General features: G+C 43.0%; 2 protein-coding genes and 2 long non-coding RNA genes across 7 annotated transcripts; 2 read left to right on the top strand and 2 right to left on the bottom strand.

Annotated features, from left to right (window-relative positions):
* Nucleotides 1-124: 124 nt before the first annotated feature.
* On the bottom strand, nt 125-5699 carry mus81 (MUS81 structure-specific endonuclease subunit). The gene is made up of 17 exons (XM_044020404.1): nt 5640-5699; nt 5303-5448; nt 4521-4650; nt 4160-4260; nt 3199-3321; nt 3047-3127; nt 2853-2941; nt 2611-2778; nt 2438-2533; nt 2033-2160; nt 1692-1804; nt 1424-1543; nt 1249-1344; nt 852-989; nt 669-772; nt 434-517; nt 125-317 (listed from the first exon to the last, which is right to left on the bottom strand). Exons 2-17 carry the CDS (start codon nt 5441-5443, stop codon nt 251-253), a joined length of 1779 nt encoding a protein of 592 aa, XP_043876339.1. The 5' UTR covers nt 5444-5448; nt 5640-5699; the 3' UTR covers nt 125-250.
* On the top strand, nt 2679-6789 carry LOC122765942. Of its 2 annotated transcripts, none has more exons than XR_006360024.1 (4): nt 2679-2980; nt 4840-5190; nt 5279-5943; nt 6533-6789. It is a non-coding gene; the product is annotated as an uncharacterized LOC122765942 (long non-coding RNA). The 2 variants fall into 2 exon arrangements; XR_006360023.1 differs by lacking the exon at nt 6533-6789 and having other exon boundaries at nt 4840-4910; nt 4996-5190; nt 5279-5861.
* Nucleotides 6790-7404: 615 nt separating this feature from the next.
* ovol1a (ovo-like zinc finger 1a) lies at nt 7405-14887 on the bottom strand. Of its 3 annotated transcripts, none has more exons than XM_044020420.1 (5): nt 14520-14887; nt 9660-9877; nt 9364-9555; nt 8975-9119; nt 7405-8871 (listed from the first exon to the last, which is right to left on the bottom strand). In XM_044020420.1, exons 1-5 carry the CDS (start codon nt 14617-14619, stop codon nt 8558-8560), a joined length of 969 nt encoding a protein of 322 aa, XP_043876355.1. In that variant the 5' UTR covers nt 14620-14887; the 3' UTR covers nt 7405-8557. The 3 variants fall into 3 exon arrangements, with proteins under 3 accessions (XP_043876355.1, XP_043876358.1, XP_043876357.1); XM_044020423.1 differs by lacking the exon at nt 14520-14887 and adding an exon at nt 12897-13030; XM_044020422.1 differs by lacking the exon at nt 14520-14887 and adding an exon at nt 12797-12813.
* LOC122765943 lies at nt 9909-14894 on the top strand. The gene is made up of 3 exons (XR_006360025.1): nt 9909-10017; nt 14514-14743; nt 14834-14894. It is a non-coding gene; the product is annotated as an uncharacterized LOC122765943 (long non-coding RNA).
* The last annotated feature ends 769 nt before the right edge of the window (nt 14895-15663 follow it).

The raw sequence follows: 15663 nt of genomic DNA, 5'->3' as shown, positions 1-15663 counted from the left end.
TCGTGTGTGATAAAGATGTGGACATGTGACATAGACTGTTAAACCACAACTATAAGTCATTTCTTAATCTGATCAGTTCATAATCCATTAGATTTGTTAACATAACATTTATATGAAAACAGGATATTATTCAAAATAATAAACTTTATTGATCCAGTATCAGGACATTCTCAGGAATATTTGTAAAATGAAAGTTTAGCAGCAGTTTTTTTTTTTACATTTAAAGTACACAAGGTAAATGTGTGTGTGTTTATGACAGCGCCCCCTGTGTACAGTAGAGCTGATACACTGTTCTGCTCAGAGCTGGACCCAGGTTCCTGAAAGACAGAGGAAGATCAAACTGGTGAGTATTTACACTCTCACTCCCTAGTAGTGGACTGAGCTTAAATTGTGCTTTATTAGAATGGCAAAATCATGTAGATGTTGCTTGAACCTTTGTAGTTTTCCGTATCTGACAGAAGAGAGGAGTTTCTCCTTCTCTGCTTCACTCCCACACTGTTCGTACGCCGTCAGCAGACTGAGAGGAAAACACAAAATAAAAGTCACACGGTCTTTTCAGCTTTAAGAAGCTGAAAAATGACGGAACATAGAAAATATTCACATTTAAGAAGCTGAAAAACAAAATGATTGATTGAGAATGACTGTGTGTGTGTGTGTGTCTCTCACACCTGTGTGGACTGTTGTATTTGTCCAGTACTGCAGCTGCTTTGTCTCCAGACAAACCGCTGATCTGCATCAACTGTCTGGCAAACACTTCTCTCACCGTCTGACACTGGAAACACAAACTCTTCAGACAGACATCTTGGAATATTAAGTTTGGGAGAGTCGAGTAAAAACACACACACACACACCTTATTTTTGACGGCGCCGTGGTTAAACTCCATAAAAGACATGAGAGAGCAGGAGGGGAACTCTGTGTTGTCGCTGTCGTCATGGTGATGGCCTCCGTCGGCCTCCGACTGTCTGGTGTGACACGTCAGTGTGCGGTTCTGAAATACGACGACGACAAAAATTAGACCTGCGACGATTCAAATCATTTGATATTCTTGATCTTCTTAAATGTGAATATTTTCTAGTTTCTTTGATTTTTCAGCTTCTTAAATGTGAATATTTTCTAGTTTCTTAGATTTTTCAGCTTCTTAAATGTGAATATTTTCTAGTTTCTTTGATTTTTCAGCTTCTTAAATTTTTTTATTCACTTAATGCCTTAAGTGAATAAATGCACGTGTGTGTGTGTGTGTGAGAGACCTGGTAGAGTTTGGTCAGGTATCGGGTCATGATGGTGAGGTAGGCGGCCGACTCTCTCACGTCCTGGACTCTCTTCACAAAGAAGCCGTCAACCACCTGCAACATACACACACATGTAAACGAACCTCTGTCCTGTCATACACAGGTGTGTGTGCGTGCGTGTGTGTGTTCACACCTGTGTGTTGACGATGGCCTGCTGCAGCGTCGCTTCAGGTAAACTCAGGTGCGACGCTGCAGTTCCACATTCCTCCACCAGGTAGACGGGTCGACGGAGGCCGCAGCGCTTCAGCCGGAACTGACGGACGGAGGACAGCGTTACAAACGTACGTTCTTTAAAAACATAACAAAGGACACAAAATGGCCACGCTGCTTCCAAAACGTGACAAAAATGCGCAGTTTTGATGGAAGGGCGCAAAGAACAAGTGACAAAAACAAACACCGACCTTCTGCTCCCTGAAGCGTCCGTCGATGATGCTGCCGCACAGGTCGTCCATCCTCTTCCTCTCGATGATGTAATCCAGGACCAGCTCTCTGCCGGCCGGCGCTCGCAGCTGACCTGCGGGCCAAGAAAAAGACACGCGCAGATAACAGAAGCTGACGTTCACGCGACACGAGTTTAACACGACTCATGTTATTGTCAGCTGTTCATGCCTGAAAATGTCTTCTCTTTGTTTTGTTAGGGAGAAGAAGAAACTGGAAAAAAACATTGAGAGGACCTGATGTTGTGTCTTCAGTCAATGAAGAACAAGAGGGAGTGCAAGTTTTTAGTGTTTGTGTGTGTTACCTGGAAGGGGCGTGACCTTCTCTCGGGCCACCCACAGGAAGTCGCCCACGTTGAGCTTCCTGACGTCGAAGCTGACGCCGTTCCTCTGAAGCTCTTTGACGAGCTCCTGTTTCCGCTGACCGCTGCCACTGCACAGACAGACTGACGTCACTCGTGTGACAAAACAAAACGGCACAAAAACATGACCTCGCTTTGTTTTTTATCAATTATAAAACATTTTACATACAATTGCAAATTGTGACATGTCGCATTCTGAAAAAAAACATACTTTTTTAACCACAAATGTTCGAAAAGGTTTCTAATATTACAAAAAAACCAACAACTGTGTTACTGCCAGTGTTTTGGGGAGGCGGAGCTTTGATGAGAGGGTGGTGCACAGTTGGAGTAACTCTGCAGTTTTCTTACCCCGTGGTTTCAATGACGTCGACGCACAGAAGGATCTCGTAGTTCTGCGGTCGCAGGACGTCGCGGGTTGTTCTCTCGCTCCTTGTCTCTGATGGACTGACGAACGGGGACATTTTTTTTATTTATGTCTCAGCAGGAAATGAAGGGACAGGCCAGCGTCAGTGTCCACTCACCCTGCTCTGTCCTTCTCTTCACTGTCATCTTCATCACTGCCAGTCAGATCCACAACAGCCTGCTCCTCCTCCTCGCTCCTGACCTCTGACCTCTCTTTACCTCCAGATGCCGGCTCTGCCGCCTCCAGCCGCTCGGCCAAAGCCGCGCCCTCCTCGGTCAGAGAATACCTGGACAGTCCATGGGGCAGACGTGAGTGGTCTCCATGGTAACGGAGCGCGAGCTGACCGCGAAGGTGTCGTACCTGGCCGGATTGTGGCTCTTGGTGAGCAGGTTCTTCTGGATCAGCGTGCTGACTGAAGACCACGCCGTGTATTTGCTGCCCACGTCGGGCTGCGGGTCCAGACCAAAGACCAGCCACAGTGTCACCAGGTCAGTTTTTAAACGTAAACAGATTTTTAGTTTGTTTGTTTTTCTTTAAAAAATAAAAAAACTTACGACACTGAAGGACTTATCGCAGAGAAGTTGAGCTTCAGCCTGGAGCTCCAGCTTAAACATGAAACCTTTGCTCCCGGGGACCTGGACACAAACACGTCCATGATAATGATGACGACGAGTGTTTTAGTGAAATTTGTTGAAGGAGTTTGTACCTGTGAGTGTCTGTAAAGAGTGAGGAGTACAGCGTGACCTCCCGACCTCTTCTGAGGAACATACTCCCTTGTCTTCCTCCCTCCTCCTCCTCTGTCCTTCCCATGACTCCCTGCAGATTTCTTCTACAAAACAACGATGAAATCTTCATCAAGCCTCATGCTGCGTTTCACACTGGTCGCAAATTTGTCATTTACGTACAGACACGATAGACACGCGCCAAGAGCTCGAGTTGAAATCTTTCAAGTTTTGTGAAAAATCACGTCGACGCAAACGTGCGATGACATTCTCAGAACAACGTTGCGTACTTGCCAGCGTCCACACTCCCGTTCGCCGCGTGTGGGCACTCGGAGCTGTACGACACTTTATCTCTCACGGAGAAGAAACCGTCGTCTTGTGCCTTGTTTTGGTCGATGGTGAAAAGAAAGAAATGCCAAAATGATTGGCAGTTTTATGCAGCCGTGCAGTGATGACTCCGCCCACATTGAGAAGGTACTATTTTTGTAGTGGAAAACCATCCTAAATGTACACTGTACCGTGGCGAGGCGAGCTGGTGACCATAGTGGAAAAGAGCCATTATTATGAACACAGCATTCTTGCTAAAAGTCACAAAATAAAGGACCGTTTTATTTGATTTTTGTTCATAAAAAAGAGCCGAACTCTGGGCTGTGACGCATGTCCAAATATCACAAATTCAATCGGAGTTCGAAAAGAGTCTTTCAGGATCTTTTTTTTATTATTATTTATTTAACGGTAATTAAACGCGCAAATGAGTAGAAAAATCTACATTCACAATCAGGGGGACATCGTGTCATATTGTGTGCCGTTGTTATCCAGCAAACCAATTTCCTTTTAGAAATGTTAAGTTGGGATTTTTGACAAATAATTATTACATTTCTGGATTTTTGACTTCATTTGTTAAAATCGTGTCCACAGAGACTGATAATCAAAATATTTATACACCTTTCTGGAAGGAGCCAAACTGCTGCTGCTACTGCTGCTGTGGTCTGGTCTGCCAGCGGGGGGCGCTGCTGTAGGGATTGAATGAATAGGGGCATCTGGACCTAGAGCAGAAAATAGAGAAACATGTTTAAGTGTCAAATTTATGTAATTTTCTCCTATTTAACCACTTTTATTATGAAAAGCCAAATAACTGTTAGTTTACAATGTGGACTAATGACTATTTTTAGTCAGTTGATTTTACAAAAAAAGAGGAATTTGTGTGTAGGAATAAAAATATGTACAGATTTTTTATTTAAAACAATGTAGCTGAATGATTTCCCTGATGCTGACGATATTGTCACATGAAACAACGGTTTCTCACCGTTGTCTCTCAGGTGACGCTGGAGTTTTTCGTCCAGTATTTTGCAGATTCCGTCTCCAAAGTTTTGCAGGATTTTGGCCTCTTTGGCGTTTTGTAGCGGCAGAGGATATTTGTTCAAAGAGTTGATGGCCTGACAGAAGAATAATTAAACAAAACACACACAAAAATGTAATTTATTCTTTATAATCTCTGCCTTTTTAACATAAACTGTGTGAGTGCACATGAAAGATGAACTGAAAAACTATCTTTGTTCCTCGTGTGTTTCTGTCATTTTAAAAACAATTCAACATATTTTTACCCATTTTCAAAAACTTTCAAGGGCCTTGAGGGGGTGAGTGGTTCAAATCCAACAACTTTTAAGGATTTCAAGGACCCGTGGGAACCCTGAAGGTGGTGCACTGACACTTCAAATATCAACTTCTCTTTGGCACGTAATTCAAGCATGTTCAATGACCCATTTTCAAAAACATTCAAGGGCCTTGGGGAAACAAAAAGTTCAACCTCAAAGACTTTCAAGGACCCATGGGAACCACATCAGCGGTGACCTACACATCAACTTAACCGAATCCAATTTTCAAAAACCATGAAGGGCCTTGAAAAACAAAGTCAAACTTCCATGGATTTAAGGACCCATGGAAACCCGGTTTCTTTTATAAACTCTGCTTATAAGGTAACTTTGAGTGCTTTGAACAGTGCATAATAAAATGTTTTATTATTATCAAGTTCCTGACAGTGTTTTCCTGATGCTCTCTGCTCAGGAACTACTTCCTGTGACCTCTGACCTTCTGGTAGGTGAACTGGATCTTCAGTCCCTTCTCCTTCGCCTCGTCTCGCAGCTCAGTCAGCCACTTCAGGAACAGCGGGTTCGGACACGGCGGCAGCGGTCGTTTCCGGCCCAACCGGACGGGCTCTGGAGCAGACATGGTCACTTCAAATCCGAACCACACAAACACGTATTTAGCCGGACATCAAAGTGCTACTTTAGCTAGAATTCGCTAGCGTCCCACTACGACTCCGGCTTTTGTCCAGTGAAAGTTTTCAAAAACACAAACCAGTGACTTTGAAGTGTAAAATATTATCTTAAGAATGTTATTAAGTTATCTAAAAAAACACATTTACCCGTAAATTTAGCTCCGATATCATCACTTGATAAAGCAGCAGTAGCTACCGCTTTGTTTTCAAACTCATGGAACACTTCCGGGTCGACTTGCGTGACGTGACCCGGCAACGAAAGTCAAAGTGCCTGTGTTTTTTTGTTTTGTTTGTAAAAACGCTACAAAGAAAACGTTTACAGACGTCAACCAGTTAGTAGAAATGCGTTTAATTAAAACAACATATTTATTTACGAGTTGTTTGTTCCAACTTAAGTTTATAATGTAATTAGGTCAAGCAAAACTGTGTGGGGAAAAAAACACCATAAAAGGTATTTTATTGAAGTGCAACAAAAATAAACCTAAGTAGGCCTTCAGCCAACAATTCATGTCGTTATCCACCAAATACTTGATTAATATAATATAATTTCTTATTGTTTGTCAGATTTTACAAGTAATCTAAAGTTGTTATGTGTATAAAACAGTAAAGTAATTGGGCAACCATAGCTATGAGCTAAATGCTAGCAGGAGTTTGCTAAGTGATCCAACTTTTAAGTTAAACGGCCAAATATGTCAACCTCATGGTGGCGCTAGATGAGTTTAGTGTTGTCATCCTTTAACAAACAAGGTGTTGTGTTCATAGACGTTAAAAAAACGACATAATGATGCCATGTTACGCAAAAGTAACAAACTAAATGTCGTCTATAAATACTGTAAAATGTAGTAAAAACATGTTAATGTGAGTTTAACGTGTCTCTGAATGAAAGACTATCCATCTGCAGCTCTTTTCTTAAAGTGCAGCTTCACAAAGACATTCTCACACGTTTAGAATGTGATTTTTCTTTCTATCCACAACGTGAAGCGAGGGAATAACAAAGACAACGTCCTCCTGTTTGTCTCCTGTTTTGTCTCTTGTTAAAGACCGTTATGTGGCTGTCACCTAAAGACGATTCCTCGTATCCTTGGGCTGAAGGGAGCTCGCTGGAATCTTCCAACAAGACCGGACAGAGACCAGGAATCCGACCTCACCCTCCCGCCTCATCCTCTGTGTGTGTGTATGTGAAGAACACACACAGTCACATGCTTTGGGCGGAAAAGCAGCGTTATCGTCATAACAGCCATCTTTTATGGATTCACACACAAGCTGAAGGAGCTGTGTCTTTATTTAACACACACTAACTAACTAAACTAACTAACTGTTGGCTGGCGATGCCTTAAAACAGTTTTAATGTCAAGTGAGGCAGAAAATGAAAGGAAAACCCTTAAAAAGAATTAAAAAATATATATATTTTTGTCACGTAAACTTTGTTTCAGCCGACTCACAAACAAAGGAAAGCAGAAATTATTCTTGTTAAGGCAACAATTTCCATAAAACACCAAATATAAGTATGTTAAAGCTGCCATCGGCGATTTACTCGAGTTAAAATCTGTGAATGGACCTGAATAGAAACATAGAACATTTTTTAAAATGGAGACATTTTAGTTAAAATGGAAGTGAATTGTATCGAAAAGTCACTCAAAAGACAGTAACTTGTCTCTTCTTGTTGTCTTTGTTATGTATTTGTATGCGGCTGGTTCTAAATCGGGATGCAAGATTGAGATTAAGACATGCCTATGTCAACATAACAAGACAAAAATCTGTATCCTTCATGTCATAATCAGATTATTTCTCTCTGAGTCTGACCATATTCAGATTTAAGTAAATCATTTCCTCTTAATCTGTTTAAAGAAGATAAGTTTCATCAAAAAAAAAAACAATGAAGAATATGCGATAAAAAAACCATTTCACTCCATTAGTGTATCATATATTAATCCCTTTAATAACATGCTTTTGTTTGTCCGTAGAAAAACTCAGATTTCTTGCTGTATAGAAAAAACCCACAGGAAGTATTCACACGCAGCATAAAGTCAGAAAAATATAATATTACATCAAATATGTAAATAATCCATATCACAATCCCACAAATATAAACTATATGAGAAAAAGTCAGACTTGGCCTCGCTTTGGTGCAATAAATCATATACAGATCCCAAATCCATACACACACACACACATCACAAATATACATATACGCGTATTTATACAATATGTACAATATATGTGTTGCATTTGTCGCAGCGTAATCCGACTTCTAATCCACGTTACATGTACATGTCCATCACTTTAAAGGTCCAGTGTGTAAGAGTCAGTGACGTGTAGAGGCTCAGGGAACTACGGTGGCCTTCACAGACCAGAATGGACGTCGTTGCTGATGAGGTTACCACGGATACAGATGTTTTCATGTGGGTGGAGCTGTCCTTCATTATCTCAGTAAGCTTCAGAAGATGGCGACTAGTTACTGACGGACGACTCGCACGTACACGTTACGTTAATGCGTGACATGGGCGGGCCTGGTGCTACATGCTAGCAGAGCAGCAACAGGCTCCGTTTGGGCGGAGTTAGTGTTTGAGCTAAACGTGACCCGATTAGCTAGCACCTATTTGCGTAAAATGGATCTATTCAGAGTCAGTTTACATATCGGGTTCCTGTGGGCGGAGCTGTCCTTCATTATCTCAGTTAGCTTCCACTTCATAACAAAAAACACACTCTGATGGCGCCACAAGATGGCGGGCTAGCTACAGAAGACTCAATGCTAATGCTCGATGTGGGCGGTCCTGGTGCTATGTTGTATGCTAGCAGAGCAGTGTTTTCCATGGCTAACGACATAGCTAGTGTTAAAGTGATAGTGATGTATCGTCCGCCATTTTGTAAGACAAGAAATCATCATTAAAGCTCAGTTTGGGCGGAGTTAGTGTTGGCGCTTCAGCATCAAATGTTTTGATTGGCTGCGTGAAAACGTTTCTTAACGTCTGATTCGACGCGATGCGAGCAAAGCACCCTCACAGTTACACACCGGACCTTTAACTCTTCCGTCCGTCATCCAGAGGCTCCTCCCCCCCTCCTCGTTACTGTCCAGATGACCCCGTTGTGTCGTCGCTCTCGGCTCCTTGAGGAGAACCCGGCGCGGATTCGCCGTCTTTGTCCGCCCTCTTCTTCCCCTTCAGCAGTGCACTGTCTGGGTGAAGCGTGTGGAGGTGGAGGAGCAGCTCGTCCTGCGTTGCCGCCGTGTGGCCGCACTCCTCGCACACGTACAGCTTGTTGCGCCGCTCCTTGTACGCATACTTCAGGGTGACGCTGTGGATCTTCTTCATGTGCGACTCCAGCGAGCAGCGCTGCGTGAAGGCCTTGTCGCACAGCGTGCACTTGTACGGACGAACTCCTGCGAGAGAGAAAAAATAAAAATAAAAATCACACTCTTTATTTTAGAATCCGTTAAAAAAACAAAGCAGTTTTGTAAAAACACGGAGCCGCTGGTCCGTTACCTGTGTGCGTGCGGACGTGTCTCTTGAGGTCAAAGGTGTCGTTGAAGCCTTTGTTGCAGAAGGTGCACAGGTGTCGCTTGGTCTCGTTGTGACACTTGATGTGTCGGTTCAACATCCGCTGGTGCTGGAACTTCTTTGGACAAACCTGCGCGGAAAAACGACGATGACGACACAGTCAGCGACAGATTATCACCAAACGTTAAAGGTGCCCGGTGGAGATTTAAGTATATTAATTACATTTGTTTCCATTCATGTTTGTAATCTAATTGAATTTACATTGCTTCATCGTGTCATTACTCTTAAGCGTGACAAGAAGTGCCACATGGGGCCTTTAACGTTCACGTTGCTATTCTATAAAGAACATTCTGGATTTAAAGCCTTTGACAAACCTGACACTCAAACAACCCCAACTTCCCCGTCGACGAACTTTGACCCACTGATCTGGTTGCCATGGGAGCTGCCTCTACTGGTGCGGGACTCGGAGACACGGCGACCGGCATCGCGGCGGCGTGAGTGGTTGAAGATGGAGGCGTGGGAATGGGAGGAAGGGAGAGAGGGGAGGGTAACTCGCCCGTTGTTACCTGTGGTGATGAGAGAGAGAGAGAGGGAAACAAGCTAAGTATCGTAAAGCAGCGTTGGAGAAAGTCGGGAGTGAACACACGCACACCGATCCATTCCTCCTCACCTTGATTTTGGATCGCACGTATGTGGAGCCGCCCTGTGCCCTCCTCCTGACCTCTGACCTCTCCCCCACCGGGCTCTGCGGTCGGCCCAGCACCGTGCTCGACGGCAGCTCGGCGTGAGTCTGCGCGTCGCACACGGAGTGTTTGGTGAGGCAGAGCGGAGTCGTCTCTGCGGGGCTCGCTTCAGCCTCCATCAGGACGGACGGAGGGAAGATGGACACTGGACAGAGAGAGAGAGAGAGAGATGTTTTCTCATTGTTCAATTTTTTTACAGTGTCTAAATCAAATAACGCGGTTGATTTTCTTCACTTCACAGGTGACTGGATGGTGAAGACGTGCAAAGCTGCAGTCGGTGTCTGAGTGAGTACAACGCGATGTCTTTAAGAACACGTTCACATCTTTATCTCACTGTGTCTCAGTTTGTAAAGCACTCACTCTCTCACACCAAAGTCCATAGAGAAAACCAGGGATTTTAACATCACAGCACACAGGAGTTATTGATCCACTGCCGCTTCCATCACTAAGTTCAAATATCTCATTTTGTCACTTCGGCATTTGAAATCCTTTGTTATGATTTAAGTCAGTGACACAAAGTGACCACACGAGGCAGCAGTAGACCAGCAGCTCCTGTGTCCCCGGGAGCTAAAATCACTGGTTTTCTCTATGGGGTTTGGTGTGGGAGAGTGAGTGGTTTTACAACATTGAGTTTCTTGTTGAAAAGGCTGTGTCACAGTGAGATAGACACACACAGCACAGGTTTGTCTATATCCATATTTTTTGAGCTTTTGGTCCCAAAAAAAACCAACTTAACTTTTAGTAAATTAAAACAGGCATTTCTCATGTTTTATGCGTGAAACGACCCAACAACAAATTAAATATATAGTTCTGCACGGGAATCGATCAAAGATTAATATGATTACACAGCAATTTATTGTCATTTCCAAAGTCCACGCACTTTTATGAACGTCACAACAATAACCAACAAACAAACAAAAAACAGTAAAAATATAATAATAAAAGCAAGTGAGACTGAGACGCAGCATAATAACCAGGATACTTTTCACACCGAGCTTCAACCTGCAGCTTCTTCATATTTACACAATTGCACAAACACGCAGAGGTAAATGTGTTTGTATGTGTGGGTGTGCACATGTTTGGCATATTGTGTTGAGCACACACACGCACACACGCACACACACGCCTTTGTGGAGGTGGATTGTTTAAGGAAGGTACAGAGCTGGTGCTGCAAGACTGTCTGGCTGAACAAGTCCGTAATGGTCGTGTGTGTGTGTGTTAAGGTTATTGAGGAGCACACTTTTACCACACACTAAAGAAATGTCAGAACCGTAGCTTTAAAAAAACGCTCAACCTCTGATTTGCGTGTGTGTGTGAGTGTGTGTGTGTGTGTGTAGGTGTGGTCCAGGGGTGAACTCGGCCGATCAGTCGACTCTTGTCTGAGATTGAACTCAAAGGTAAAAGCAGCGTCTGTCGTGTCGTAAACGAGCAAAGTTAACGGTTCACTGCTGCCGGCGACGGCCATTTTTGTTAATCTGAGCTCAAGAACACCTTCACTTTTATTAAATGTGAATTCATTGCGGTCAGAATATGAACGAGTTAATTCAAAGACGAGGAGGAGGAGACTCATTGAATGATGCTGCACATTTAATCTTATCTGGTGCTGTTTGTTCACCACTGAATGAGGTGTGTGTGTGTGTGTGTTTAAAGTGTGTGTGTTTAAGTGTGTTTTAAAGGGCAAATGCCAACATTTCTGCCTGAACAGAGACAAAACAAGTATCTCACTGATAAAAACTCCCTATATATGTATATATATATATATATATATATATGTACATATATATGTTCTTTCTTTCCCTTTAAAAGTCGCTCAGCCAAGAGAACGAGTCAACAATTACCTTATCAAACAGTGTGTGTGTGTGTGTGTTTGCTAAGGGTGTCTGCAGCAGAAGCAGCAGCAGCAGCCTGTGTCTGAAAGGTCCGTTAGATTTCCTTCCATCCAATAAACATTAACCTCTCTCACACACACACACACACACAGTAGATATCATGTCACATTGAATCCTTAAACTGTCTGCGATGACAGGACACCTTGTTTGTGCAGTTTAAACAAACAGGATGTAAGAAGTTTGGTGTTAGCTCAGTGAGCTAACACGTTAACAAGCTCCTGCAAGTGAATGAGGAAAATAGTCTGGTCAAAAAAATCGTCTTTTCGGCAAAGGTCACCTGTAGCTAGCATTAGTAGCGCCATTTAGCCGAACTGTGGTGACGTGGGGGTTTTCTGCACGACACAAACAAACAAACTAAGTGACTTGTAAAGCAGTTTGTTTTGGGTGTAACTGAATCATTGGAATCATTGGAATCATTAGTTATTTTTACAAAGGTTTGTTCACAGAATCGTTCAGTACTGAAATACCACTGAACGTGCTCGTGATTGCCGGCTTTCAGCAGCGCTGTCTCTAAATCCACCAGACTCCTCTGTTCAATATGGACATTTTACAACATTTGCTTTGCTAAATGTCTAAAAGAGATTAACGTTAATGTTTTCAGGGATTTTTAAGTCTTTTTAACTTTAATCTACAGCTCAGCGTTGTTCACTTTGATTCTTGTGTCGGACGTCGCGCTCATGACACTTCAGTGATGACACTCTCTGACCAATCAGAGAGATTTGGAATTAGAACCTTAAGTAGATTTCGGAAATATAAGTAGATATGGGAACTTTAAGTAGATTTTGGCGTTATAAGGACATTTTGGAACTTTATGTAGATTTTGGAATTATAAGTAGATTTTGGAACTATAAGTAGATTTAGGAATTATAGATTTGGGAACTTTAAGTGGTTTTCCACGAGTCCCTAGTTTGTGTGTTTGTGTCGCGTAGAAAAAAACACATCACAACAGTGATGACTCCGCCCACTTTGAGGAGGAGCTGAGTCCAGTGGAGTTAGAACTGTATAGTGTTGAAGAGTGTACACAAGTAGGCGGAGTCAGCAAGAGAGCAATGGCAGACCAATAACACAAGAAAGTTGTGAGAATTATGGACGTTAAATGTTGTCATTATTTTTTTATAATATCAAAATGTGATGTGAAGTTTTAAAAAATAAAAAGTGTATCAGAAATTACATACCTGACCTTTAATCCTCCACTAATCCCAACGATTTTAAAACTGAATTGACAAAACCTGAACTTCCCTCACTTCTGTCCTTGATATAAATGACTGACCTTACCTTAGCACAGATTATTAATCTCTGTTTATGAATGCTTTCTGTTCTGTTTGACTGCATTTGAAATATTAATGAAGACAGAAAGAAAGAAACAAAGTAACACCCATTTTTCCGAGAGCAATTATCATACCTGTGTGTGTGTGTGTGTGTGTGTGTGTCAGGCAGGTACATCAAGTAACGGCACATACCAGAAACCAGAGCTGAGACCGTTGCTGGGTTTGGTTTTAACTCTTGCGTAATTTGCCACGGTGTTAGTGTTTTGTTTATTTACTTGTTTTTGTTTCACGATTTTGTTCGGGTTCTGATTCTAAAGCCAAAGTCTCAGAATCTCACTTTTTTCGCTTGAAAAACTTCTCCCGTGCGTGCGCGCGCTGTGATTTAGGCCCGAAATCAGCCGCGTGCTCATGAAATAATGATTAAAAAAAAAGTTGTAACAGAGTTTAAAGTGTTTCTGATGTTTCAAAAAAAAAAAAATAATAACTCAGTTCAGTTCACCGAAAATCAGTGTTTTCCTGTTGGAGGATGTAAAAAAGTCAATGATTAAAAGTTAACGGTGATGAGATGAAGAGAGGGAGACAGAGGGGGAGGGGAGGTAGAGAGAGTCTCACACACACACACACACACACACACACACACACGGAGAGAGGTTTAGGGTGTAGTCCGTTACTTGTTATCTGATACTGACGTGGTCTTACAATAAAACCTGCGCCAGTGGCAACAAAAGGTTTTGTTCTTCAGTGACAAGGAGGAGGATTCTCTCAACATGTCAACATTTAAATACAAACACACACACACACACACACACAGGAGACTTTTATTTTGACAGTCCACGCATGTTAAGTCCTGCCAACCCCCCCAAAAAACAAACAAAAAAGTGGGACTAAAATATTATTTATCTTTTTTTAAAAAAAACAATAAAAATCACTGAAATGACTGAATTAGTGCTCAAATAGTTTATTAATAATACAAATAAATACAAATGTGTTTATTTGTTTCCTTTAAAGCGAAGCAGCTTTAAACTGAACTTCTGAGTGTATTGATCATGCTGAGCCGATCGATCGATCACCTATTATATTTTCATGTGTTCAGTCAATACGGAAGAACAGCGGAGGTTGAAGGTCGACCATTGGGAATGAACGGGCCCGTCATGTTTCACAGGCCGCGGCAGGTGTGGGAATTAAAGCAGGAAACATTCAGGAAATATTCACAAAGTTTCGTTCGAAACTTCGTTTTGGTTCAATTAAAAAAAAAAAGTGAAACTCGTGAGGCTCGTTTTCATTTTACGCAACAACAACAACAACAAATGAAAAATGGAGGAGATCATTGAGATGAAATGACACATAATGAGACTACGGAAACACACACACACACACACACACACACACACTGTCAGCGGCGTGCGGCCCGCTCTCTTTCCCGTTATTCGGTGTCCTCGCGGGCCCCGTTACAATCCTCTCACTTACCCTCCAGCGAAACCGCCACGTCCAGAGGGGAGCGCGTGCGTAAAAATCAGCCAAATTACGCACACACGCGCGCTTTAAATCTGTCACTTGTGACGGTGTTTGTGGTTGTTTTTGACTCCCTGTGTGTGTGTGTGTGTGTGTGTGTGTGTGTGATCAGACTCACCTGGGATGTAAACGTCCCCGCGTTCATGATCCGGGAGTTCGCTCCAGTTCCGCTTCCCCGGGGAAACATTCGCCTTCTTCACCAGAAAGGCCCGCGGCATGTTTCACCCACGGCACGAAACTACACGAATACCACACGACACGACACGACAGCCGGACCGGAGTTGAAAAAGAAGAAGTCGAAGAAGAAGGAGCTGCTGCTCCAGGAGGACTAACGTTGGAAAAGTAACGTAACCTGAACCGGTTCTTCTTCTCCGTGTCCCGCGCCTCTTTATCTCCCTCTCACACACCTTTACTTCTCTTTTTCTTCCCCAGGAATGAAGACAGCGGAGAAGCGGAGACACACACACACACACGCGGACAGGTGAGAGCTCAGGTGAGAAGAACACACTCAGGTACAGAGCGAAGATCCGCAGCTACTGCTGCTGCTGCCGCGAATAACGGGAGGGAGAGAAACCCCGGCGCACACACACACACACACACACAGAGAGGTGGGTCAGAAAGCCGCACAGGTACTCATTTAAAAGCAGGAAACACTCAGCAGCGCGCATGCGCGTCAGAAATAACGGTGACAACAAGCTGGAGGGAGAATGGGTTAGGCCTGTGTGTGTGTGTGTGTGTGTGTGTATATACCTGCTGAACCGGTTTACTCCACCTCTCTCTCAGTCTCTCCGTCTCTCTCAGTCTCTCTGTACTCTCTCTATCTCCTTCTTCTCTATTCGGGTTAGGGTAAGTGAGGGGGGAATGAAAATCACACACACACACACACAGGTTTGTGCAGCTATTCTTCTCAGGACTCTACATTTACTTTCATTCATTTGATCAGAAAAAAAACCAAAACCTTCCTAACTTAACCAGATACTCAGAACTAATGAGGTTCTGCCTCATTAGGACCAGGTTTTGGTCTCCATGAGGACTTTACTGGTCACACACACATGTCTGATGATGACAATTGTAAACAAACACAGTCACAAGATAATACTGCAAAAAAAATGAAATCTTTACAGGAGTAAAAATCGTTATCGCCCCCATCAAAAATCATGGAAAGACTCGAGGCGCTGATAAACTGCCCGGGCTGAGTGAAATGAAAACACGACTGCCACCAAAGACTCAGCTAATAAAAGCTACGACATCATGTCGACGTC

The sequence above is a fragment of the Solea senegalensis genome, linkage group LG3 (assembly GCF_019176455.1).
Source record: "Solea senegalensis isolate Sse05_10M linkage group LG3, IFAPA_SoseM_1, whole genome shotgun sequence".
Lineage (NCBI taxonomy): Eukaryota > Metazoa > Chordata > Actinopteri > Pleuronectiformes > Soleidae > Solea > Solea senegalensis.
This window is presented reverse-complemented; position numbering and strand designations above follow the sequence as displayed.

Excerpts from the sequence above, each read along its gene's own strand:
- mus81 (XM_044020404.1), bottom strand. The coding sequence starts at position 5,443 with ATGTCTGCTCCAGAGCCCGTCCGGTTGGGCCGGAAACGACCGCTGCCG. Across the intron at positions 4,261-4,520 it reads GCGTCACCTGAGAGACAACG|GTCCAGATGCCCCTATTCAT; the intron begins GTGAGAAACCGT and ends TTTCTGCTCTAG. Across the intron at positions 3,128-3,198 it reads CTCTTTACAGACACTCACAG|GTCCCCGGGAGCAAAGGTTT; the intron begins GTACAAACTCCT and ends GTTTGTGTCCAG.
- ovol1a (XM_044020420.1), bottom strand. The coding sequence starts at position 14,619 with ATGCCGCGGGCCTTTCTGGTGAAGAAGGCGAATGTTTCCCCGGGGAAG. Across the intron at positions 9,878-14,519 it reads CGGGGACGTTTACATCCCAG|TGTCCATCTTCCCTCCGTCC; the intron begins GTGAGTCTGATC and ends CTCTCTGTCCAG. Across the intron at positions 8,872-8,974 it reads ACACGTCCGCACGCACACAG|GAGTTCGTCCGTACAAGTGC; the intron begins GTAACGGACCAG and ends TCTCTCTCGCAG.